The sequence below is a fragment of the Giraffa tippelskirchi genome, chromosome 5, assembly GCF_054371585.1.
Source record: "Giraffa tippelskirchi isolate mGirTip1 chromosome 5, T2T-mGirTip1v1.2.pri, whole genome shotgun sequence".
NCBI classification, from domain to species: domain Eukaryota; kingdom Metazoa; phylum Chordata; class Mammalia; order Artiodactyla; family Giraffidae; genus Giraffa; species Giraffa tippelskirchi.
In genome coordinates this window covers 142,808,004-142,835,583 of record NC_137279.1, presented here as the reverse complement: position 1 = coordinate 142,835,583, position 27,580 = coordinate 142,808,004, and the positions used below count along the sequence as shown (strand labels likewise).

Here is a 27,580-nt window from a genome sequence, read left to right as displayed (position 1 = left end):
CTTGACCTTCTCTTCAGTGTTATTAATTACAACCTACCTTCCCTTCCATTTGTTGGCTCTTAGTTAGTGAGCATATCTGTGTTTGACCAAAGGCTACCAAAGGAAAATGGTTTCTGTGGTTTTGTTTAATTCATTCACTAAATCTCCAAGCAGAAATAACTCTCTGAAGCAGAAGTCCACAGTGGAGCTACATAGTAAATGTTATTTGAAACAAATTTTTAATTTAATTGAAAAAATAATATATGTACTTAGTGGAAAGGGTATCCACTTTTTTGGGGGGCAGGGGGAGTGGGAACCATAGTTCCCTAGTCCTCTTTCCCCAGAAGCATCTGGCTTGGCCACTTTTTTGACCATCTTTATAGAAAAATAAACTTTGTGAATTTATAAGTATGTGTGTGAAAGTAAATGCATATCTATGTAGGTGTAAACCTCCTTTCTACTTTTAACCAAATTAGGAGCATACAATGTATCTGTTCTGTACAGTTGCTAGTACCAGAAGCAAAAAAGTGGACCTAACACTGAAGCCTGGGGATGACAAGAGTCACTGCAGTCTTTCCAGGGTCACAGAGGGCCATCAGAGTGCCATTCATGTCAGGGGAGCTGATACTGTATCTTTAATGGCAATGAGCCAATTTTTAGTAATTTCTAAGAAGCCTGTCTTCTGAAAATGTTTCCTGTACTTTCGCTTCCCTGTGTCTCCTTATGATACACCCTATCACCTGACATAACCAGAGGTATTCATTTTTTAAAAATTGAAGTATAGTTGATGCACAGCATTATGTTTCAGGGATATAACACAGTGCTTCACAATTTTTAAGCTATATTCCATTTTTTAGTTATTATAAAATGTTGGCTATATTCCTGGTGTTTTACAATGTATCCTTGTAGATTATTTTTTATATATAGTAGTTTGTACCTCTTAGTCCCCATCCCTATCTTTCTCTCTCTCCTTGCCTTTCTGTATAGGTAACTACTAGTTTGTTCTCTCTATCTGTGAGCCTGTTCTTTTTTCTTTTTTTTTTGGCTTTATTAACTAGTTTGTTGTACTTTTTTTAGAGTCCACATATAGGTGATATCATATAGCATTTCTTTTTTTCTGTCCAACTTATTTCACTTAGCATAATATCCTCCAGGTCTATCCATGTTGCTGAGGTGGCAAAATTTTATTCTTTATGGCGAAGTAGTATTCCACTGTATGTATATACCACATCACCTTTATCTATTCACATTTAGGTTGTTTCTATTTTTTGGCAATTGTAATTAATGCTTCTGTGAATTTTGGTGTACATCTAAAGGTGTTCCTTGAAACTATATATTCAATAAAGTAACTAACAAATACTTTTGGGCTAGATACTTGCTGAGGTAAAGAAAAGAGGAAGGCAACTGAGAATGGATGACTGTCACTGTTTCTCTGTATTGTGATCCAAAAACTGCTTTTTTTTCTCACTGTCTTAGAAACTCTAGCTTTTCTGTTTGGGGTGTGCTGAGAACTCTGAAGTTTTGGGGATTAAAATGTGGAGTAGGAAGTTGAAGCTTGGACATGGCTAATACCAGGGAGGTCCTATGGCTTCTACAGATAAGTGAAAGGGTAGAAAGGATCTTAGATCTTGTCAGTGATAGAATATTTATTTGCCTTTTAGGGATGTATTTGGCCCCAGTTAGTAGTGGCTAAGAGGCTTAAGAACACTAGCACTCCAGAAAGTGCATCTGCTATTGTATAAAAATCTCCGTGGAGATAATCAAAGCATATATAGAGGAAAAGTTCCAATCTTAAAAAAAAAAAAAGGCTAAATCTAGGATCTACATCTCAGTCTGTAAAAGTCACAGGTTCTTAAGTTACAGTGTTAACATTAAGTGGTCTTAAAGGGATACACAGTAACAAGGTTGAAGAAATGATAATTCTGTATCCATTCTTGGAACAATTTGCATAGCCATATATTGCATTAAGTAGTAATGTTTGTAGTAGTGTTTGTGTGATTGCCATTAACAACCTGTTCTTCATGATCTAGGGCCAGAATGGAACTTGAACCTTCTCACATCTGATACTAACAATGTGTTCTGGGTGTAGTGAAGTATTAAGTACTGATCATGATTTGTTACTCCCTTTCTCCTTCTGTATTCTTTATACTTCCTGCTTCCTATCTTAATTTTCTTGCCCTTTTGTAAAGGTAAGTGGGGGAGGGAAGCACAGCTTGAGCATTGAGAAGGGAGTTATTGTTGAACACCTGTCATTACCACTTAGCCTGTGCTATTTTGTCTGAAATAGCGGTTCTTAACAGAACCCCCAGAAAGGACTGTGATTGACAGATGAGGCAATTGTAGCTCAGAACAAGAGCAAACTACTCAAATCATGTAGTCCAAAGAGATATCTTTTATCTTACATTTGTCAAACTCCCAGCTCATGCTCTTTCCTTTATACAAGTGGTTCTTAACCTTACTGGACCCAAAGTTCCCCTGTAATAACAAATATTTTGTGGCATCACTTTTACTTATCCTGAAATAAATATTTAAACAATAACATCTACCTATATATATAAAACTTTAAAAATTAATATATTCCTTAACAGTAATATTAGAAACAAATATGGATTTCAATGTAAATACTTGGGAAAACTGTCTTAGAAGACATAATGAAGCAGTCAGTTGCTTGTACCTATACTTAATAGCTAATAAATTTGAATTTAAAAAGAATAGGACAATAGGAATAAGACATGAATATTTTGATTCTAGGTTATCTTTTGCTCTCTAAATATTTGTAGATATTCATAGAACTATATAATGTAGCAATAATAGGAGCAGCTGATATGTTTTATGTTAAATTCAAATAACATGGACAACACTGCTGTCAGTGACTTGACTTTCTGAGATGATGAACAACTCTTGATAAGGTTCTATGCAAATAAGAAAGGCTTTCCTTGGTTTATGTGGTAATTGCAGTCCAGGAAAACTCATAACAAAGCCTACTTTATCTGTAATACAGAGGATCTAGGTTTTAATCATATATGTATTCTCTTCCCAGCATGAATCTCTAGTAGGACATTTGAAAATCATGCAGGGGACTTCCCTTGTGGTCCAGTAACTAAGACTCTGTACTCCCCATGCAGGGGGCCCAGGTTCAATCCCTGGTCAGGGAACTAGATCCTGCATGCAACCAAGACTCAGCACAGCCAAAAAAGAAAAAAAAAAAAAAAGAGAGAGAGAGCGAGAGAAAATCATGCAGAATGCCAAACAGCTGTTCACTGAGCTGAACCTCTCTGAGATTAGAGTTCATACAGTATCCTTATCTCATCCTCTACCTCTCCCAGTGCCAATGGTGTCACATAATCATTGTAACAATCAAAGAAGCTCCCACAACATTTCAAACAGTTTTCCAGTATCACCCCACTCACCCACTGGCAACATTGCTTTATGCCAGTTTCCTTGAGGGTAAGCACTTGCTCTGGGCCGTGAAGCTAGGCAGTAAAGGAGGGGCGGCAGGCAAAATGGGAAAGCAACAGGAAGGGAAAAACAGTAGAAATGCCTCCTGTTTTACGTTTTTAGTTTTAGGATCAGCCTTATAGGATTGTAATTATACCAAGTGAAACATGGCTGGTTAAATTTGTGAGACTGCAAGCTTTTGCAATGGCTCAAAGCTACATATCTGCTGTGGCTATTTAACAGGCTTGTAGGATCCTGTGATAGATAGTCAGGGTGGCATGACAGCAGTGCTTTAGGTCAGTCTAGTGGGGAGGTGCTTTCAGGGTAGTATGGTGTGCCCTGAGTTTGGTGCCTAGAGATGCCACTGAGGAGCTTCAATTTTCTCACCTGGAAAATTGAGTAATGGAATCGAACCTGGAAAATATACAAATAATGCCTGCCTTATAGGAGTTGTTAGAACTGAATGAAATGCATATTAGGTATCTAGAACAATGATTCAATAAATGTTAGTTTTCATTCCTTCTTTTCCTCAAAAAAGATACTTTTTAGGCAATTTTTGACTAATCTTTTTCTTTTGTAATTTTTTCTTTTTAATTTTTCTATTCTAGACCTGTACAATTTCATTCTCCTACTTTTTGCCTAATCCCAGAAAGTAAGGAAAGCAAATTTAAAAGTTTGTCTCTATACATGATCCTCAAACTAAGCTATCTCAGTGTGGAATTGTATGTTACAGTAACTAATGTGGACTCTTCTGAGAAGGGCTTCTTCAATAAAGCTTAGTGTAAACCTAATAAACTATTTCAGTCAACAAAAATCTCAGTTAAACTTGAAATATTAAATGTACTAATTTATTCAGAATTATTTTGCATTGCATTATCAATGCTTATTTCTCTTGAGCCAAAAATAACTCCGTAGGAATACGCATATTTCTTTTTGTCATATTTCTAGACATACCTGTGACAGAATTTTCCTCAGTGTGGCATTCTAAATTATTCTACTCCCTTTTGCCACAGAACACTTGGAGCTCATTTTCAACCCTCCCCACACTTGTTCAGACTCGTAGAATCTTAATTGTGCTTCAGTCATGGACACTGACTTCCAAGAAGCTTCTGAGTAAGATTACTTAGGTGCTAAAGGATAGGGGAAGAACTCTACCATTAACTTACTTCAATATGCAAATCATATGTTTTTCCTTTTATCTCATGTTGTCTGGTTTTATCATCCTGAAAAGGAAGCGTACTTATTTGATCAGCTTAATAGAAGAAGTATTATAAATAGATGGCCAGGCAACTTATATTTCCTACCAGACACTTCACAGAGTGAAAAGGAAGGTATTAATAATTACTCTGGGACAACAGGGGTAAACTAGGACTCAGAGTCTCTCTAATTATAGAAAAGGAAAAAAAAAGTGATGTGAGAAAGTTTATTGTACATTTGCTAATTAAGCACCCACCCACAAGACACAAGCCAGTTTCCTGGGCAGTAAGGAAGGTTTTGAATGGTAGGCATTTGGGGATGATGTGGGGAGAGGAGGGTATAGGGATAAAAATAGAAGCAGGTAGTGAAGGTACAGTGTCAGCACTAAGCTTGAAGCCAGGAGACTCTGGTACTGCCTGTCCTGGCTCTGGCCTGGTGACACATTCTTGGGAGAGGAGGACGGAATCCTGCAGCAGCCTGCCAGCTTCTTCGGGAAGCTTCCTGGCCCTGCGGGGTCCTCCTCCCCTCTTCTCTAACTCCTCCCTCTGTCCAAGTCCCGGGAGTCCCACGGGCAGGAAGGGCAGGAATGTTGGCCAGCTGAGGGTGGGAAGAAGCTGCTTCGTGAGGGGGCGGGGTGGGAGCGGGTTATAAACAACTCTGGAGCAAAGGTGAGAGGCTCTAGCCGGGGTTGTGACTAAGTGTCTCCGATGCTATGACAGGATTCTATTCCTGGCAGCTCCTCTCCATGTCTTCCTGGTCTCTCTTCTTGGAGCTCTCTACCCCTGGGGTGGGAGGTGGCTCAAAATTGAGCAACCCAAGCCTAGAAGAATCTTCACACACTCTCCCTTGCGTCTCACCGGCCCTACCCATGGGTGAGGTTTTCTGTGCATGTCAAGCCTTCTAATGAATAAGGGTCTAAGGTGGTCAGTAAGTTGCCTCCACTCCCTCACCCCAGCCCTTAGTCACCTCTCATCGAGGGAACTCCATAGTACATTTTCCTTTGTCTCCTCTTGCCCTGTCACTCTGCAGTACATATTTTCTAATGTCTTTCAGGTGTCCTAGTTTAGAATAAAAATCAATTGCATGGCTGATTCATGTCAATGTATGGCAAAAACTATTACAATATTGTAAAGTAATTAGCCCCCAACTAAAATAAATAAATTTATTAAAAAAAAATTAAAAAAAAAATCAATTGCAATCTTTCTCTCAAGATGTTTATTGTTTCTTGCATGGCCCATTTTCTTCATAAAGCGCTCATCTCTTTCTGTCAGGATCACATCCCCTCATCACTCTGTTTTGACCCCTGGTGGCTCCCCATGCTTGCTTTCCAGTTTTCCATGATTTATTTGGGTGGGTTTTTTGTTTTGTTTTTGTTCGGCCATGCTGCAGGGCTTGTGGTCTTTTAGTCCCCTGACCAGCAATTGAACCCGGGCCCTCAGCAGTGAACATACAGAATCCTCACCACTGGACTGCCAGGGAATTAATTCCCTTGGGTGGTTTTGAAATATCACATACCTCATAGATATTTCATTCTTAGTGTTACAAGTCTGCTTCCTGGTTAATATGAATGTGGTAATACATGAGCATTTTGCCAAACAAATTTCAAAATTTTGTTTAAGGACCTGCTGGGGATCAAATAGCTATTTTTAAAAAAAAAAAAAATTCATGTTTGTATATTTAGTAAACTGGAAAGCTTAGTTATAGGTCTCTTTACTAATAATTTAATGTCTCACAAACTGCTACATTCTTGGATGTAAAACATCTCGTTATAGTTTCTCCTTCCCTTTTGAGGTTCTCTTGCATCTTAAGTGTCAAACAAGAAGAAGCGTCTAAGAGGATAAGTGGTTTAGAAACCTGGAAAGTTTGAGACAGCACCTGACATGGGGAGTATTGGTGATTTATGATGTCTTCCAAATTGGCATGTAACCTTGCAGCATTATTATACTAGGCTAAAGCTCAGATATCTCCTCTAACCTGAAGCATATTGTGGGAGAGGATGGATATATATAGCTATCCATGTTTGATTTATCTTACTCGTTGCTTTAGTGTCTGTGTAATATCCACAAAGGCAAGACTAAAACCTATCTCTATTCTTTTAACCTTTTCATATGTTTCAAGAATTGGTTTGAGATTTTTACTTTCTTTGATAACATAGTTGCTTTGATTAGATTTCATTAACAAAGGAAAATGTTCTTTTGGTTACTCTGGGAAGTCATTTCATAATTAAAACATGTGACTTGATTTTCCTTTTTTGGGGGATAGGGAATAAAATTATTTTTGTCACATTATTTTGTCCATTAAAAAAAAATGGGGGAAAACAGTGGTTGTACCAGGGAAAGAACAGTACAAAGGATGAATCACCTTTTATTTAAGACACCACTGCTGACCCAGGACAGCTAATTTAGAAGTGAATCATTTATAGAAAGTTCTACATAGTTCAAGGCAGGGCTTTGTACAATATCCTTATGAAGGTCGAAAATAGAGCGTGCAGTATCAGGTTTCTAAATATCTGTCTTGTTTCCAATTTTATATCTTTGACAAACTGAAACTTTTTTCTAGATGACTGTAGCTGTTGTCAAGGTATCGTATTTATAAAATGATATATAATTAAAAAACAAATCTTTAGAAATTTATTACATGTGTTATACTGGGAAAATAATAGAGATCTTAAATATCTGTTTAATTACATTCATTTCTCTGGGTTATGGTCAGTTTTAAAATTAACTGGAAGAAATAATTTAAAATGACATATTAAGTCAAATTAAACAATGTATTAATATTAAAAAAAATTTATTTATTTGTCTGTGTTGGGTCTTAGTTGTAGCATGCAGAATCTTTGGTTGCAGCCTACAGAATCTATCAGTTCCCTGACCAAGAATTGAACCTGGGCCCCCTGCACTGGAAGAGTGGAGTCTTAGCCACTGGACCACCAGGGAATTCCCTGTATTAGTATTTTGATATTAATCAATTATATTAGGTGGTTAATATCAATATTTTGATTGATATTTATTTTTTAATACATTTGATTTTTAAAGTTCAGTTACAAAAGCTCCTTTTTGTAAGCTACCTTAACTCATTTTTTTTTTAAATTAAAAAATACATTTATTTATTTGGCTGCACCAGGTCTTAGTTGCAGCATGTAGGATCTAGTTCCCTGACCAGGGATCTAACACCCAGCCCCCTGCATTGGAAACATGGAGTTTTAGCCACTGGGCCACCAGAGAAGTTCCTTAACTCTCTTAAAAAAGTGGGTGGTTTATTAAGTAAATAGTGTATTTGGCTCCATGTAGAGCAAAAATTTTGTAGTCTCTGCCTTCTAGGAGTTTTAGGTTTAAAGCTGAATTTATATTTACATCACAGCTATGGTATGATGGCTTAGAAAAAGCACAAATGTCTGAATTCCAGTTTTGACTCTGTCATTCACTAGCTATGTGACCTTAGACAAATCATATAAGGGGTGTTGAGCTTTTTCTTTTTTCCTTCTACATAAGGCATAGTGATGCCTGCATTCATGACCTGATGCACTGAGCTAATGGATTAGCAGAGCTAATGCTTTAGGAAGTGATCAGTAACTTGGATCTCTCTGTGCAGATATTAGGTATGAGGAGGCAATATTGTAGGGGAAAAAGCTTAGGGTTGGATAAACAGGGCTGAAGTTACATGTGCACCAAATATGACTTAATCACAAACTCTTTTTATCTCTCTAAATATTTATGTTCCCATCTGTAAAAAATGAGTGTGGTAATGCCTCTCACATAGAATTGTCATAGGATTAAATGAGGTAGTATGTGGAAATGCCTGGTACACAGAAGTGATCAATTAGTGTTTCTGAGATCTTAGTTTTTATTTACTTTGTTCTTCCAGACCTTTGTCTTCCCAGTTTTTTCACTTTTACAGTGGTCTACTAGAGCTGGGAGCCAGTCTCCAAACTGTGTAGAGCTGAGAGGGATGAGCAGGTGTCCCAGTTATGAATGTCGTTGAAGAATTGTTTGAGTTCTAGAAGTTCCTTGATATAACACATCTACCAAATATTTTGGGGAATCATGTAGAATAAGACACTCAGTTTTTGGAAAGAGTTTTGAGTAATATAATTCTGTCACCCTGGCTTGGCTATAGTTTCTTTTGTTCAAGCACTCAGGGTAAGTGGGTGATCTTTTTTACTCAATAATTATTCTTAGTTTCAGGTTGTTTTTAATTCCTGCTATTTTAAAGACAATTGACTAGATGTAAATACAATCTTTTTTCTCTTTTTGAGAAAAAGTCTGTGAGGTTTAGATAATAGCCTAAATAGTTCTATCTGAGAATAGCCCAGATAGAACCTTAGTTATTAACAAAGAAAACATAATCCAAGTGGTTTTCTTGTGTACAAAGATGGTGGTATTAACTCTGGGTGAAAATATGGTTAATTACTAGGTTTAGTATTATTATGTACTTTTTCATCTTTATTTTCTGTAATGACATTGACTGATATTTCTATAATGCTTATTTCAGAAAAATATAAAGAGTTAGCAAGGTTCTTGGTAGATTGAGATGTAGAAAAGTAGTTGTATTAAAGTATTTGGTAACACTGTTATTTTAGATAATCACAGGAGGTAACTGTTTTAGTTGCTTATGTTTAAAATCACATTCCCAAATACTGTAATGCGAGCCATATAAGCCCATAATTTCTTCCAGATATTTTGGAACATGTGGAATCTTGGGCCAACTCAGTTCCTGTTTAAGGAAGGCATTAAACAAAAAGTTGGAAATGGACTTCCTGGAGTTTTAAAAAATGAATCCGATGTGTTTTTGGAGAGATTTGTGATCTGTTTGTGGGCCAGAATATCTTTGAAACACTAATGGCAAATGATTTATTTAAATGTATTCACAAAGCATACTTATGGAATATATAGTGGGACCACCAGAGAAAAAGTAATATTATTTTATATTAATGGCTCTATACAGTAGTTCAGACTCTTATCATCCTAGCCATATTGAGTTTCTAGGGTGAATAATCATAACCATGTGATAAGAACTGAAAAATAGCAATTGAAATATAAAAGCATGGTAAAAAAATGATCATAAGTTACACTCAACAAAAAAAGTTGAAGGATACTGTAATTTATGGGAGAAAATGAAATTCATCCTGGTTAAAAAGGAGCAAATCTAATTTTCAGGAAAAATAATGCAATTTAAGAAGCTGTCAAGCATAGGTGTAAATATTATTCAAGGAGCACCTGTATTCCAGGGATAATACTAATAATAACCTTTACAGTTTTTTAGTTTAAAAAGCACTTTTATGTATACTCTCTTACTGAGTTTTGGTAATAGCTGTGTGATGTAGACCAAGCTTTACTAATGCCAGAATGTCCATGAAGACAAAGGAGGTCAAATGACTGAACTCGTGAGAGTACAGAATTGGGACTAGATGTGGGTCTTTCACCCCTTAACCCTGTTTCCTTCTTTCGTTTACTTCTATTTTTTTCTTTCTTTTTCATAACCATTCCAAGTATAGCATAGCTCCTTTTTAGATATCTGTTTTGCTGATATTGGAGTAAGGGAAGGCTTTACTTTGTGCCTGAAATTTTTGAGAGGATATGAAATTATAGGATAAGAATGGGTAACACTTCAATGCCTAGCATTTCATTGCATAACACTTCAATTCATAGCAATTACATAACACTTCAATGCAGAACACTTCTATGCATTAAAGGAAACGCAATTCACCATAGACGTCAGAGTTGCCTCTTTTTTTTTTTTTTAAGGATAAAATGAGATAGGTAGAAAGAACTTTTAAACTGTGAATTATAAGGAGTTCCTGATAGTCTAGTGGTTAGGATTCTGTGCTTTCAGTGCCTTGGCCCAGGTTCAGTCCCTGCGTGGGAAACTGAGGTCCTACAAGCGGTGTGGTGAGGCCAAAAACAAAACAAAAAAGCCCCCTGTGAGTTATGAAGACACAAAGGATAATAATTCTATCAGTTAGAAATCTGTTAGCCCGGAATTGGTTGGTGAAATTATTGGCTTCTGGGATAGGACTGTGTATCAAGATAGGATTTTTTCAGCTACAAGTGGCACAGAGCTAGTTAAACTGCCTAAGACAACTTGTTTTACATACAAGAGGTATCGTGCTTGCCAGAGCTGGTTATCAGAGCAACTCACCAATGTCAGGGACCTAGGTTCACTCCAAATCTTTGCCTTTCTTGGTGTTGATCTCTTCCTCAGTTAGTAGTAAGATGGTGGTGGAAGTTCCTAGATCACATACAGGTAAGGGTACCTACAGGGGCAGAGGGGATGGTTGTCTTACTGTGTTTGCTTCTTAGGAATGAAAAGATAATTCTCTGAAGCTTCCTGGACTTCCTCCCATGTCTTGTTGGCCAGGTCTGGGCCACATGCTTACTCCTGTGTCACCATTTTACTAGTTTGAGCCTTATGTCTGTAACGGGGGAGGTGAATTTTTCTCCAAAACACATAGAAGGTATAAAAGTGAAGTTACTCAGTCATGTCCAACTCTTTGCAACCCATGGACTGCAACCCACCAGGCTCTTCTGTCCATGGGATTTTCCAGGCAAGGATACTGGAGTGCTTTGCCTTTCCTTCTCCAGGGGATCTTCTTGAACCTGGGTCTCCTGCACTGCAGGCAGATTCTTTACTGACTGAGCTACCAGAGAAGCACTTCATACCTGCTATCTGAAGATTACCTTAGGAGAGGAAAGGGGTAACAGCTTCCAGTGTCCATTACTGAATGTCTTTAGGTGAGATGGGATCTAGAGGCTCTACCCTTTTGCATGTGTCAGCTTTGTCCTCAGGGTCAGTTTTCTAACGTTGAAGTGCCAGCTGCAGTTAGTCACATCAGAGTGGGAGAGATACCTTTCTAAGAACTTCTGTGGAAAAGAAGATTCCTTCCTCAGAAACTTTAACAAATCCTTTCTTGTATCTTTTTAAAATAATTTTATATGTTTGGCTGCCCTGAGTCTTAGTTTCGACATATGGGATCTTCTGTCTTTAGTTGCAGCGTGTGAGATCTAGTTCTGTGACCAGGGATCAAACCCAGGCAGCCTGCCTTGGGAGTGCAGAGTCTTAGCTACTGGACCACCAGGAAAGTCCCCCTTCCTTGTATCTTACTGGCCTAAGTTGGATTATGAATAAGTCATTAACTGATTTAAACCTAATCGTGATTTATTTCTGATGAAACTGAGGGTGGGGTCACTTGTCCCCAAGGTACCATATGGCTTAAAATGGGGAATGAAACTTGAGGGGACTGGGGAACGGGTACTGTAGATATTGATGTCCAGCACAATAACATTTTAAAGCTCTCCATCTGGCCCCAAAGGGCAGTGGCTTTCTCTTTGCCTTAAGCTATCTCTCCTATAAATCACAGTGACAGGCATGCAGTAAAACAAATATGACAATAAGATGAATTCCTACCTGCCAGAAGTTTACAAAGCAGCACATGGTAAGTTCCACAAGAAATGTATGAAATTTGATGGGTGTATAGAAGATGAAGTAATAGCATTAGCTTAGGGTGTTGCTAGAAAATGTTGTTTAGCTAGACTTTATTGGATGGGGAAGATTTTGATAGATATAGACTAGATTTAGAAGTCAAGTTTCAGTCATGGCATTTTTGGCCAAGGGAATGACATGTGTAGATGTATGGAGATGGGAAAAATACAAAGTATAAAATTGTTAAAGACAAAAAAAAAATTGTTAAAGACATGGGATTCTAGAACAGAGCTGCCTAATAGTAGCTGCTAGCCAAGTATAGATATTGAGCACTTTAAATGTGGCTAGTCCAAATTAGGGGTTTCCCTGGTGGCTCAGGGGGCTTCACTGGTGGCTCAGATGGTAAAGAATCTGACTGTGATGCAGGAGACCCAGGTTCAGTCCTTGGGTCAGGAAGATCCCCTGGAGAAGGAAATGGCAACCCATTCCAGTATTCTTGCCTGGAGAATTCTATGGACAGAAGAGCCTGCTGAGCCCCAGTCTATGGGGTCACAAAGAGTCAGACACAAAAGGGTAAACATACATCAGATCTTAAAAACTTAATAAAAATGTAAACTCTCAATTTCATTTTTAAAATAAATGATTAGATGTTGAAATGATATTTTGGATATATGGGGTTATATGAGGAAGTTAGATTGGTTTCACCTATATCTTTTGTTGATATGATATTTTTTAGAAAATTTAAAATTATGTGCTTGTGTTACATTTCTATTGGGTAGTACTGCTTTAGAAAGTGGAATAGTCATAAGTACTCCATCAAGCTTATGAAAATTGGCAATGGTGTTGGTAAAGCACCAAATATAGATACCCCAGAAGATGTTAAGGATTTCATTTTACAATAGAAATAATCAGAAAGGTATTTCTAATGGTTGGATACTTTTCCTTATATAGTACCCTACTCTGAGTTTACTTTTGATTTAATTTGTTCACCAGAGAGTATAAAAAATGATGTTGAGTACCATGTTATCCTGACTTTTATCTAATATATCTCTGGAAGTGAGTATTTCTTAGAGTAGCATTGATTCTATAACTGCTTCAGTGTTTCTTTTCTTGTATTTTTTTTCCTTTCTTTTGACATCAAACATTATAGTGCTAATTGGATAAAGTCATAATTTTCTCATCCACAAAATGATGTTAATAAAACTTAGTACACAGGTTGGTTTTATTAAATGAAGTAAGTGAATGTGCAAAAAATGCCATTCGGATATAAACTGAGCAGGGCACTGTGTTAAACTTCATAGGAGAGAGAAAGATGACTAAGGTCTCATCTCTCTGAGTCAGGATGACAAACACATGTTACACCAATTGGACTTGAAGGGAAGGTGACTCAGACACTCAAATGACGTGCTAGATTTATTTATTTATTTATTTATTTTTATTTTTTTAAATAAATGTATTTATTTTAATTGGGGGCTAATTACTTTACAACATTGTAGTGGTTTTTGCCATACATTGACATGAATCAGCCATGGGTTTACATGTGTTCCCCATCCTGAACCCCCCTCCCACCTCCCTCCCCATCCCATCCCTCTGGGTCATCCCATTGCCCCAGCCCTGAGCCCTTGTCTCATGCATCGAACCTGGAATGGTGTTCTGTTTCACATATGATAATATACATGTTTCAATGCTATTCTCCTGGAACGTCCCACCCTCACCTTCTCCCTCAGATTCCATAAGACTGTTCTATACATCTATGCCTCTTATTCTGTCTCAAATGAGGTGCTAGATTTAAACAATGTGAGAGAAGTAGAAAAAGAGTGATTCCACCCAGGCAGTCACATCCCTGGATAGTCTCAATAGACAAGAGCATGGGGATAGTGTGGGTGCATAGGTGGCAGGCTTTTTAGATTTTGGATTGAAGGAAATGTCTGAATGGAGATAAGAAAGTTCACAATATGTATGAGATTCCTTTTTTTTTGTTTTAAATATCCAAGACTCTTAATATTATTGCAACTGGATTATGTTGCCCCACTGTATGTCAGTGGATCATCGCCTAGCCTGGGAGTTCCTTGTGTACGAGGACTGGCCCTAGTCATCTTTGTACATCTACTATGCACCACAGAACTTTGCAAAAAGCCCCTGTCCAATAGAGGATTGTGAGTAGATGCATCAGCACAAACTTTCCAGCATTTAGAGAGTCATATATCACTTTTTTACTTTTCAGTTCAAAATACAGTATCTACGAGGAGTATTTGAATCTCTAGACCTTTGAATCTCTAGACATATAGATGTATTCACTGATAGTTGTGCATTGAGATTGTGTGAGTGATAGGATTTTATCTTTCCTTGAGGGACTAATCTAAAGCCACAGAGCTTCAGTTACCTGCTGCTTACAGAGGGCTCTTCCTCCACCTCCCAGGGACCATGACATTTCTGCTGATTTTCAACACAACCTTCTGTGGAACTCCATTCCATGGCTTTACTCCTTCCAGGAAAGAAACTCTGATGCCTTGGCTGCCAACTGCTGGCTGCCCGAAGTGGAACGTAATTCTGTCTTGGAGGAAGCATAATGGGGAAGGGTTATACCTAACAGGAAATCTAGTATTTGCTCTGCAGTGAAGTACGTGAAAAGATTGAAAGAAAGGACGTAGCTTAGCAACTAGACGTTCACTTTGTGTGGGATTTCCTTTTGGGGGCTTTTTCCCCTACCCTGTTTTATCATCATTATGTTTTAATGTTTTTTTTCCTGTCTACTCAGTAAGTTGCTTAATTAGTGGTGGTTGGATCTACTATGAACACCATTTAACGATTCACTGGAAAAAGAACAAGGAGAAAACTTTTCTACTCACTTTCTATCGTTTTGAGAAAGGAAGTGAGAAAAGCTGTTTTCTATGCATACTTCCCTTTATCCATTAATACTCATTTTTGTTAGTGAACTAATTAATACCACTGACTTCACAAATGGAGTAAGAAATAGGGGCCATTATTGGCCTAAATGACTTCTCGTCACTCCTCATCTTGAATAATCAAAATATAACACCAGCAAATATTTGCAAAGAGTAACTACAAAGCCAAATATATTATGTCCTCACTAGGACACAAAGGGTTATGTTAAAGGCCCAGCAGTTATTAGCGCAGCTCACCAAAGACCTGGGTGAGAAAAGGGAAGGGCAGGGGCAGCAGTTCTTGCTTGCAGGCACTGATCCTTCCCTGCGGCCTTTTCCTTGTCCTCATCACTAGTTCCTTTCATGTACCTCTGGGATTTGATCAGACCTTTGATGAACATGCTGGACCTCTAACTGTAGAGCAGGGAGGGCTGTTCCAATTCAGACATATTTTAATAGGGCTTAAAAAGCCATTTAACAAGTAGTAATTGCACAGTTTTTGAGCTCCCAGAGGTTTATGGGTGTTTATGGTTTAAAGCTCAAGCAGGGAAATCAGGAATGGTGTGAAACTTGGAGAGGTAGAGAGAGCGTTGGAAGTTGAGAGCTGAGGCAAGGCTCAGGAATGGCAATATCTATGGCAAATGTTACTTGATAACAAAAGGTAAAATTTTTCATTTAGTCATTTTGGTATAAAAAAACTGCATTAAAGTGTCTTTGGTACACAGAAGGTATTCAGTAAATATTTATTGAACTTAGTCTTTAAACCAACGGCATGTTTTTAAATTTTTTAAAAATATGTATTTATTTATTTGGCTGCACCAAGTCTTAGTTGCATCACACAGGATCTTTGATCTTTGTTACAGCGTGAGGGATCTTTAGTTGTGGTGTTCAAACTCTCAGTTGTAGCATATGGGCTCTAGTTCCTTGACCAGGAATCGAACTTGTGACCCCTGCATTGGGATCAAAGTCTTAGCCATTGGACCACTAGGCAAGTTCCCAGTGGCATATTCTTAACCCTCCTTCTCCTCTTCCATTTTGTAGTTGGGCCCCACAAATTACTGAAATTATGGTTGGCAAGCTTGAGTAGCATTGCAGATTTTAGCAAAATAAATTGTATTTTTGAAGGAAAATGAGGTCAAACAAAGACTTGGTAAATGTAAGAAGTCCCTTTACAACCTCCACACAACTTCTACTCTCCTGTGTATCTGACTAAGTTGCATTAGCCTCTCCAGCCCTCAGTTCCTCCATTTTTAGAGCCAAGGGATTGGACTAGTCTTCAAGGTCCATTTTAGACATGTTTTAAATAATTTTTAAAAAAACGACTTCATTCACCATTTACTTTTCTCAAGCACAAAAAATGCAAGATAAATAAAATTTTCCTTCTTTAAAAAAAACTTATGAGTTTTCTGAAATAGTGTTGCCTCTATTTTCATTGGGTTATACATATCATGACCTTTGGGAACACAGCCTTTGATGTCAGCATTGTAAATAATAGGTAACAAAGCAATGTAAACCTCTTTGAAGTTGGTGAGAACTGATCTTGAATCCTGGCTCTGACAAGTACTATATTTGTGACCTTAGGCAAATAACTTACTCTCACCAAGGCTCAATTTCCTTATTGGTAATACGAAGATGATAATGTATTTAGAAAGTTGTTGTGAGGATTAAATATAATAATGGATATAAATTGCTCAACACAGAGCCTGGCCTGCAGGAAACACCCAATTCATATTACCTAATGTTAATGATATAACTGCTGGCATCGTAAATTGAAGACTATTTCACTGACATGGTAAATTGAAGTATTTATTGAATAAACTAATGATCAGAATGTTTTCCTGATGGAAACTGACTTAAAATATTTCTTTCTTTTTGCAGATCTTATATTGCACATTAAACACACCTAAAGTTGACATGGGGAAACTCTTAGGAGCACAAATAGGTCTTGAAGATTTCATATTTGCCCACATAAAAGGGATCAAAAAAGAAGTGAATGTGTATAAATCTGAGGATTCACTTGGTCTCACTATTACAGATAATGGTGCTGGCTATGCTTTTATAAAGGTAAGTATTAAAACAAAACAGAACAAAAACAACTGTGTGACTTAACTGAAGGTAACACTTAAGAAAATTTACCAGGTCAAAGAAAGTTTGAAATGATCTTTAGAGTGAGAACTAATTTAGTAGGAATGGATGGAGTGGTAATGTTTCCTTTAAAAACTGTTTCAAAGACATCATTCTTTTGTTTACCCTTTCCTTGAATTTTTTTCCCCTTCAGTTTAAACTTCCTCTAGGATTTTGCATTTACTGAAGAGGAAAGCCTGGCCCTGGTGCCTACTCATCCATATGGGCTCTTGTATGTCTGTAAGCTCATCATCTGGTGACTTCCATGTTGATTTCCATTGATGTAGTGTTATTTCCAAGTGCATGTTTATTTGGCCACCTATTTCTTTAAAACAAGGCTCTTTAAAAATTTCTAAAGTATATACAGTTGATTCTTGAACAACATGTTTGAACTGTGTGGGTCCATCTATATGCAGATTTTATTCAGTACGAAATGTTATACTATAACAGTCTGAGGTTGGTTAAATCTGTGGATGTGGAACTATGAATAAGGGGAACTGCTGACATGGTAGGATTTTGTACAGGGACTTTCCATTGAACAAAGGGTCAGCACCCCTAGCCCCTGCATTGTTCAAGGGTCAGCTGTAATTACTTAATCTAAATACAAAGAGCAGTATAGAACTGCAAAGGCAAGAAAAGGAAGTTTGAAATGGTATGAAAAACCTTTAAGAACTGAAGAGTGGTAAAAAGATTCATCTCTTAAATAATAATTCTATTATTATAATAAGTAGTTTTATTTTGCCGGGGCGGAGGGGGGTGGTGGAGTGGACACAGGGCTTGTGAGATCTTAATTCCCCAAAATTGTGAGTCCCTGTAATGAAAGCTCTGAGTCCTAACCACTGGACTGCCAGGGGATTCCCTGTAATGAGTAGTTGTAACACTGACTGTTATTGAATGCTTCTCAGGCATGTTGCATACATTTTCTCGTTTAATGCTTACAACAATTCTATTCGATACCATGTTTCCTTTTTAATTACTTAAAAAATATTTGGTTGCTCTGGTTATTAGTCGCAGCATGTGGGATATAGTTCCTTAATGAGATCAAACCTGGGGCCCCTGCAATAGGAGCATGGAGTCAGCCCCTGGACCACCAGGAAAATCTCTTGATTATTTTTTTGTTGAGGTGTAACAGATATAAACCTTTAATGAGTGTTCACAGATCTGTGTAAACACCGCCTAGAGCAAGGGAAATTTCATTTCTACCACCTAGAAGGCTGCCTTGTTCTCCTTCTCAGTCAATACCCTTCCCCAACAAAGGTAGCCATTAGTTTGACCTCTATCACCATAGTTTTGCTTATTCCTGATCTTCATATAAGTGAAATCACATATTACTTACTCTACTGTTTCTGGTTTTTGCTCAACATGTCTGTGAGGTTCATCTCTGGGAAGGCACTGTTATCAACTTATTATTTTATAGACATAGAAACAGGTTTGGGATGGTTAGGCAGCTTGCCCAAAGTTATGCAGCTAGACAAATTCAGGATTTGAATCCAAGCTATCTGATTCCAGAGCTGGCGGCCCTAACCACTGAGCAAAGAATTAGTGATGAAGTTTCTTCATACTTTTATTTTGTCCAAACCTTGATTTGCTGATGCGTCGTCATGGTTGAAAAAAATAGCCTTAGGGAAATTATCCTCTTAACTGTAAATAGTGCTTTATTTAACTTCCCACTTGATAGAATGGCTATTTTTAGCTCTGCAAAAGATATGACTCTTCTGAAGGTTGAGTGGGTGACCAAATGGAAAATCCGTGAGTTGGGAAAGTCATGTGGGATTATCTGGGGGAAGCTCAGGACATGAGGCACATGGAGCAATGCCTTTCTAATGTCAGCAGGGAAGGGCTTGGAAGTTTTGCAAACACGCATGGATTTTTTAGATCTTGGCCTCTGATGTCCAGAGCTGTGTTTCTATTTTTTTATGCCTCTTCAAACATGTGCCTGCCTCAGAGCACTAGTCACTAGCCCTGTGGAGACAGAGAACATGGTGTCAAAGAGAAAGTGGAGTCTAAGCCAAACCTCTGGCTTATAGTTCAACTTAGAAGAGAAATGAATATCATACTGCGTAAAAGGTTGATGTGGTTTTTTAAAAGTTAAGGGAGGATGATTTCAAATTTATTGAAAGTTGTAATAATAAAAAGAACTCACATGATACCCTTTACTCAAAAAAATTTTGCCATTTGCCATATTTGCTTCATTCTCTTTCATGTATATATATATGAACACACTCATATCTATATGTAAATTTTCCTGAGCCATAGGAATAAGCAGAATGCACATACAATATCTCTTTATTCCTTAATAATTTAAAAATGTAGTTTCTAAGAACAAAGATATTCTCTTCAATATACCTACAGTATAGTTATAAAATTCAGAAAATCTAATAGCGATACAATACTCTCAAACTAATCTAATGTTCATATTGCAGTTTTATCAGTTGTCCTAGTAATGTATTTTTCCTGGTATAATTCCAATCCAGGATCATGTATTTTATTTAGTTATCATGTCTTCTTAGTGGTCTTTAATCTAGAACAATTCCTCAGCCTTTTATAGGATGTCCCTCAACTTGGACTTTTCTGATATCTCTTCATGTTGTGAAAGAGGTTATTATGTATTTTTGGCATGAAAATTAAATAAGTGATGTTGTGTCCTTCTCAGTGTATTACATCAGAAGGTGCATTTTATTGGTTTGTCTCAATATTCATGATGTTAATTTTTGTCCCTTGTGTACGCAGTGTCTGCCAGTCTTATTCACTGCAAAGCGATGTTTTCCATTGTAATAATTTGTGGGGAGACACCTTGAGATTATATATATATCTTGTTCTCTTACTTGCACCCCACAGATTTAGCATCTATTGATGAGTCTTTCCTGACTCATTTGCAAAATGGTGATTTTTATAATTCCATCATTTCCTATATTTCTTTAAAACATTCTATTATAATAAAGCACTCCACTTATTCATTATCTATTAGCAATATGCTGCATACTTAATTGCTCAGTCATGTCTGACTCTTTGCCACCCATGGTGGCTCCTCTGTCCATGGGATTTTTCAGGCAAGAATATTGAAGTGGGTTGTTAATTTTTAAAAATCACCTATTAGCAATGGACACATGATTTTTTAAAATTAATTTTTATTGCTATACAGTTGATTTACAATGTTGTTCTAGTTTCTGCTGTACAGCAAAATGAATCAGTTATACATACACATTTATCCACTTTTTTTACATTCTTTTCCCATGTAGGTCATTACAGAGTATTGAGTAGAGTTCCCTGTAGATACAGTAGGTCCTTAGTAGTTATGTATTTTTTGTATAATAGTGTGTATAGGACACATGATTTCTCATTCAGTGAGTTCATTACCATAAATTATTTTGATGCTCAAATTTCCTGAGGTTTGGTCTGCAGGAGTCCCATCCTGCTAGCTCCTGTATCCTTTTGACCTGCCTCCCATTATTTTATTGAGCAGTTCCTTCTTTTCTGGTACAACAAGATGTTCTAAACTCATCTTTTATCTTCTTTTCTCCAGACTGGGAATCAGCCATGTTTTCAAGGAACTCTTTTGTTTTTGTTTTTGTTTTTTCAGTGAGAACTGGTTTTTCAAAATCAAGATCTGAATGCTGGTTGCATGCATTCATTGCTACCAATGTGTCACTGTTTCTAGATCCTTTCAGGTGGCATATAAGAGGTTCAAAAACATGTATTTTAGAAATTATGAATTCATAATTACACCTCCAATTCTAATCCTGCCTCACAGTGTTCTTCCTTGGCTTCCCAACTGAAATATTTACTTTCAAGATTATTGAAATGTTTACTCATTTCCTTAGTTCTGTAATATACACAAAATAGTTTCAGAATTGCTATATATTTGTACTCTGAAAAATAAACCTATTAAGAGTTCAAGATTTGTAGGGACTTCCCTGGCGGTCCAGTGGTTAAGACTCTGCACTGCTAATGCAGGGGGCACGAATTTAGTCCTTGGTTGGAGAACTAAGATCCCACATGCCATGTGGTGTGGCCAAAAGATTAAAAAGATTTCAAGATTTGTATGTCCTTTTTGTCTTTAAATGCATGTATACGATCAAAGTATTCTCCTCAGGAGTTATGTGGAATAGGTTCTCACTTGCTCCTCCTCCCTTCACCCCATAATTTTTATTCATTTGAAATACTGTTGAATCCATTTTCTTCTCTTTGAATTGGGTTTTTCCTCTCATGTTGATTTATTTTTCTGAATACATAAAATGATTTCAAAAGTCAAAACTATAATAAAATTTGTATTCATAGATGTCATTTCTTCCCTGACTCCCATTACTCATTTCCCCCACTCCTTAAAGTAATCAATTTCATTAATTTCTGGCTCACTCTTCCAGTGTGATTTGCCAAGATAAGCAGAAAAAGTAGAATGTTACAAGAGTTTGCATGTCATCCTCGCTCAGGGACTATTCTAATCTTCTCTGTATGGTTCCAATTTTAGTGTATGTGCTGCTGAAATGAGTACTTATATGCTTTTAGCAGTGGTTGGAAGTCAGAGTAGGTTGATGTAAGAGGACAGTGTGGTGGGGATTCAGACAAGGGTAAGGAGGCAGGAGTCCCTGATTAAGAAGGCAGTGCAATATGGCCCACAGGACCATGGGCTTTAGAATCAAGCCTGTTTTCAGTCTTGTTTCCACCATTTATTTACATGCTGGGTGACACCTTAGACAAATCATTGTACGCCTTCTTTCAGGTAGGAATATTTAGCACCTACTTTATATGACTATTTGTGTATAAACTAATGACACGTCTGCAATGTTTGAGAGTACCTATAATTGATAGCTAATATCTTAATAATAGCAATAACAGCAAATCATCACATAATTTAGGAGATGAGACTGATGGCAGAGAGATGTATTTAATAGTACTGCATGGTGCTCGCACTAGAGGGGTGGGATGGGAGGGGTGGGAGGGAGGTCTAAGAGGGAGGGGTATATGTATACTGATGGCTGATCCATGTTGTACGGCAGAAACTGACACAACATTGTAAAGCAATTGTCCTCCAATTAAAAACAAATTGAAAAAAACAGTACTGCATGGTTCTCATAGATGAGCCTCTTCAGGTGGAGAGACAGCAGACTTACATATTTGTAACTTTTGTACCCAAGTGTTAACATTTCCCAGGAAAAAGTATATAAATAACTTAATCAGAAAAATCAGAGTATATTTACAACTAACTTTGCAAATTCCTAAAATAGTTTATACTAGAGTTGGGGTACATTTTCTATAAAGGGTCAGATAGTGATATTTTCAGAGAAGGCAATGGCACCCCACTCCAGTACTCTTGCCTGGAAAATCCCATGGATGGAGGAGCCTGGTAGGCTGCAGTCCATGGGGTCGCTAAGAGTCGGACACGACTGAGCGACTTCACTTTCACTTTTCCCTTTCATGCATTGGAGAAGGAAATGGCAACCCACTCCAGTATTCTTGCCTGGAGAATCCCAGGGACAGCAGAGCCTGGTGGGCTGCCGTCTATGGGGTCGCACAGAGTCGGACACGACTGAAGCGACTTAGCAGCAGCAGCAGCAGCAGTGAATATTTTAGGCTTCTTTAAAATTTAGGGTCATACAGTCTTTGTTGAAACTACTCAACTTGACGTTGTAGCACAAAAAGTTATATATAGTACTTAAACAATAAATATAGATGTCTTCCAGTAAAACCTAATTTATGGACACTATAATTCAAATTTTGTATAATTTTCACATGTCATAGGTATTATTTTTTTTTTTCCTGACCACTAAAAAAGGTAAAACCATTTGTAACTCATTGGTTGTATAAAAGCAAGTTGTAGACCAGACTCGACCTGTGAACCATTGTTTGCTGATCTCTAGTTAAGAGAAGAAAATACTTTTAGATTCAAAATAAAGACAAGGGCTTTACCATGCAATTAAGACATGAAAATCTAATTGGCTTTGAATTAAAGTAACTTATAAATAACCACAGAATGGTCATTTTCAGAATGTCTTCATATAGAAATCTTCATGATTTGAGGTACTTTTACTTTATTAGAACTAAATCACATTTTAGCAAGATCCTCTGAGAAATACAGTACTCATATATTTCTAACATTTTGATTGTTTAACCATCCATAACTAATAATTAGTAAGGTTGGACATGTACAGGGTCAAGAAGTGTGGGGGGTTCTGGGGTGGGAGCTAGGATCTCTGAGAAGAGGTATGTACAGTGAGAGTATAAGTAGTGAGAAGTGGTGATCTGAGAAAAGAGGTAACATTGAGATCTGGAGACCTTGATACAGATGAAGAACAGCTTAGTAGACGTAAGAAAAAGTAAAGTAGTAGGGTGGGAGTTGTTAAAAAAAGAATCAGAGTTCAAAGGTGATAGGTCATTTTTTTCTAGCTTTATTGAGGTATAACACCATGTAAATTTAAGGTGTACAGTGTGCTGATTTGATACACTTACGTGTTGTAAAATGACTATCAAGGTGATAGGATACGTCATCTGGGATAACTACAAACTCAAACTCGAATCTTGAGGTCAGAAGGCTTTGGATTCTTCATCTGACTTTTCTTTCTTTCTTAACCAGCTATGTGGTCTTGCGATAGTTAGATCTGTGTTGATTGGGAGTGTTTTGAGGAAAGAGCATGATGTCTTATAATTATACTACCTCTGTTTGAAACCCAGTTCTCTTGCTCATGAGCTATGCTACTTTGATTAAGCCGTGTCACTGTTGTGCTTTGAGTTCCTCATTCACTAATGGAATATTAAACATTCCCTCCCAGGCTTATTAGGACTAGGTGAAATAACTATGTACAATTTTTATCTGAATGTTTATTGTTATGAACAAGGTTTGAGGACAGTATTTGGAAGGTCAGTAGCAGAGACTCAAAGTTGCTGACCATGAGGGCAAGATCAGCTCAAACAACCTTGAATGAATGCTTGAGACTTTGAGGATGGTAGAATGCCATCCTAGAGTTCTGATATGTGATGAGAAGATAGAGTTTTGTAATTATATGGGATGGATTGATAGAAGCTAATATAATAATGATCTGAAATATTTGGGAACTTCTAAGTTTAATAATATTGTAAATCTTATCTTCTAAAAAATATTTAAAGTTGTCTTGACATTTTGTAGCATCAAACTCTAAAGCCAGATGACAGAAAGTTCCAAGTGTTATAGAGAATGATATTAAATGACTCGGTAAATATAAATATAGAATTAATACCTCTTTTTTCTTTGAAGTCCTTTATGCCTGAGTAGCACTTTTAGCAATATTTTTAAGCCCTATCAAGTTATGGCATGATTATTAAAGTATAATAGACTACAGAAGCTTGTCTCAGTTGCTACCTCATTCTTTATTCTATACTTAGGAAGTTGGGGTTCAGGTAACCCACACAGTATATCATCAGTGTCTCCCACTTTGCTTCTACATATAATTCACCTTATGATGCCCTTCTCCAAGTTTCTTATGTTGGTTTTCCTCTCTCTTCATCCCAGATTCTTATCTGCTGGCTCAAATTACCTATGCTTTGATTTTTCTCTTGCTCACCTGGATTCTCACCTTGCTGCCTACTGACTTCTGGTAATTGTCTTTCCACTCTCTGGATGCTGATCTGGCTACCTGTGGCTACTCATAGGCTCTGGTTACCCTATATTCTGTTACTCCGCCCTTTAATTTACTGGTTTGATTCATAGTTGTCTTTAAAGTCTTTCATTTAGTTTTATATAATGCTTATTTTGTAAATAAAACGACAACAATAAGTCTTAAAAATGAAAAATATGTGGAGCTGAAGTATAATGTAGGTCATCAAAGGAAAAATAGGTTCAGAATGTATCAAGAAATTAATTAGAATAAAAATTAAGAACGAGTTATAGATTTTAACATTCTCCAATGACTTAAAAATGGTTAGATGACAAAATACTAATTTTTTTCTTTGTTTCTTAAGCTCTAGTCTTTTGTTTAATTTCTCTTATGTTTCTATGACAGTTTAGAAACTCCAGTTGTACTGAGTGGTACCGTGTGTTGTGGTTACCCTTGTTTGTTTCTGTAGCTTGTAAGTTGAATATGGATTTACTAAAAAAAAATATATTGTCAGTTAGATTATGAAATTTCCAAGTTTTTTGCTTTGCAATTAATTACTTGTAATGATAATTTCCACTCGAATTGGCATTATTGTATCATTTGCATAAAGCATTTTAACAGTTATTACAATGAACATAGCCATGTTCTTAAAATTGGGTGATAAAAAAGAAACCCACTGTAAGTTTTGGTATATTGTAATAAAGTTTAAAAATTAAAAATGACTAGCCTTCCTAGGTTAGTCTTCTACAACTTGTTTTTTCTTGTGACAGTATTATGGAGATGCTAGGGTACATGGGATCAGTTTTTCTCTTAACTCTTGGACACAATGATCAATCCCCTACTGACTCAGAAGATGTTGTTATTCTACCTGATAAAAATGCAGAATATACACACATCTATTACACAATAACAGCAGCCCCTAATAATTCTATCGGGTCATTCTCAAAAAGGATTTGTGATGCCCGAGGCAGATTGTGGCCTGCATTTTGCCATGTTCTTCAATGCTGTTGAAGAATTTGTATATCTTCTGCTGGGTTGTTACCTGTGCAGAGTTTTCTGGAAGTTCTTGTCCCTAAAATTCTTTCAGAAATTCTTAGTATTATCTTAGGGAGTCTTATATCTCATTTTGAAAGTCTGCACTACTGATGTATTGTTATACCTGTGATAGGAGGGCATGGTAACCTGCTCCAGTATTCTTGCTTGGACAAGAATACATTATATTATGTATAATATAATAATATATATAATAATATAATATCATGTCCTCCCATGGACAGAGGAGCCTGGCGGGCTACAGTCCATGGGGTCACAAAGAGTCAACAGGACTGAAGTGACTTAGCACACACGCACATACCTATGATAGAGTTAGGAAATACCAATTTGACATTTCTACTTGGGTCCTCAGTTCTCCTCACCTGAAATATATAAATAAAAAGTGATATATAAATGAAAATCCTTCTCATTGGCTCCCCAGTGGTGACTACACCTATCTACTATATATCAATTTTCTTGGTTAAGGTTGTACTAATTCTTGTCTTGCCTTTGTAACTAAGGTTTAAAGAATGTAGTCGATAGAAAAAGCTCAAGCTTTACTCTGATGTAATGGGCCTCAGTGATTGAACAACAACAATAACAGTGGGTCTCATGTTGAAATGATTCAACAACAATTCTCGGTAGGTATTGTGCTAGGCACGGGGCATGCAATGGTGAATAAGAGCATCTCTATCCCCAAGGATATTTAAGTTCAGTAGTGGAGTTTGTTGTTGTTTAGTAGTTGCTAAGCTGTGCCCAACTTTTTTGCCAGCCCATGGACTGTAACCCTTCAGGCTCCTCTGTCCATGGGAAAGTGGAGACTGACAAGAAAATGGACAGTTGCACTGTGGTCTGTTGAACTTGGCAAGTTGCTTGATCTTCCTGATCTAAGACAGGAGACTCTCATAAAGGTTGTTAAATGAGATGATGAATGTAAAGTGCTTAGCTTCGAGTTCAGCACATGTAGCAGAAAGTACTACAGAGGCATGATATTAGGCACCTTGCCTAATCTTGGAGGAATGGGCTGGCAGTTGTCAGGAAAAGCTGCTCAGAGGAGATGGTGACCTGATGGAGCTGAACTCTGAATGATAAAAAAGAATGTTTGGGAACAGGATGCTTGTCTTTGTTGTTTGGTCTTCTCTGTCTTTAACTGAACATTAAACTTCATGGATGTTTTTTTGTCAATATATTATACATAATGTCTTAAGAGCTTGAAAAGTAGTGTTACATGTTGCTATTTTTTATTATTACCCTTAATTTTCTTTCAGAGAATTAAAGATGGCAGCATAATTGATTCAGTTAAAACAGTCTGTGTGGGGGATCACATTGAAGCCATCAATGGAGAAAATATCGTTGGGTGGCGTCACTTTGATGTTGCTAAGAAGTTAAAGGAACTAAAAAAAGAGGAACTCTTTACCTTGACATTAATAGAACCTAAGAAGGCCTTTGGTAAGTCATTTTGGCTTGTCTTTCTCAGGGAAATGAGTACTGTGATATGGTGTCATGTGCTTTGGTGTATCAGTTAAGAACATAGGAAATTATACACAAGCTCTACTTAAAAGGAAAACAAACATAAAAGGAGAAGAAAAATTGCTTAGAAGAACATTTTCTTAAAAAAACATTTGGAGTTATAAAGTCTAATGTCTAGTGACTATGAATTTGTTCTAAGCTTGCAGAACAGCACACAGCATTGATTCATCTTGCTGAGCAGGGAGATGTTTGAGCTCTCTAAACAGTAGTAACTGTCATTCAAGGACCTCAATAGCAGAAACTGTAGTTACGCATAGAATTGGTATTTAAAGTAGCTATCTAGTCTATTTTAAAGACTTCCTTCAATACTTTTCCTCCACTGGCATTTTGAACTTGGCAGCGTGGAATGGTAGGGAACTGCTTCTGCTTCGGTGTGGCATCTCTACTCACTTGGTTTTAGCCATAGCA

General features: G+C 37.1%; 1 protein-coding gene and 1 non-coding gene across 3 annotated transcripts in view; one reads left to right on the top strand and one right to left on the bottom strand.

Annotated features, from left to right (window-relative positions):
- GIPC2 (GIPC PDZ domain containing family member 2) overlaps positions 1-27,580 on the top strand; it is a 91,617-nt gene that overhangs the window by 10,290 nt on the left and 53,747 nt on the right. For both annotated transcript variants that reach the window (XM_081491816.1, XM_081491817.1), the window contains 2 exons: positions 16,797-16,982; positions 26,911-27,091. In XM_081491816.1, coding sequence (XP_081347942.1) covers positions 16,797-16,982; positions 26,911-27,091 — 367 coding nt within the window. The remainder of the gene's footprint in view (positions 1-16,796; positions 16,983-26,910; positions 27,092-27,580) is intronic.
- Positions 21,428-21,534, bottom strand: LOC145508053 (U6 spliceosomal RNA). Its single transcript, XR_014055322.1, has one exon. It is a non-coding gene; the product is annotated as a U6 spliceosomal RNA (small nuclear RNA).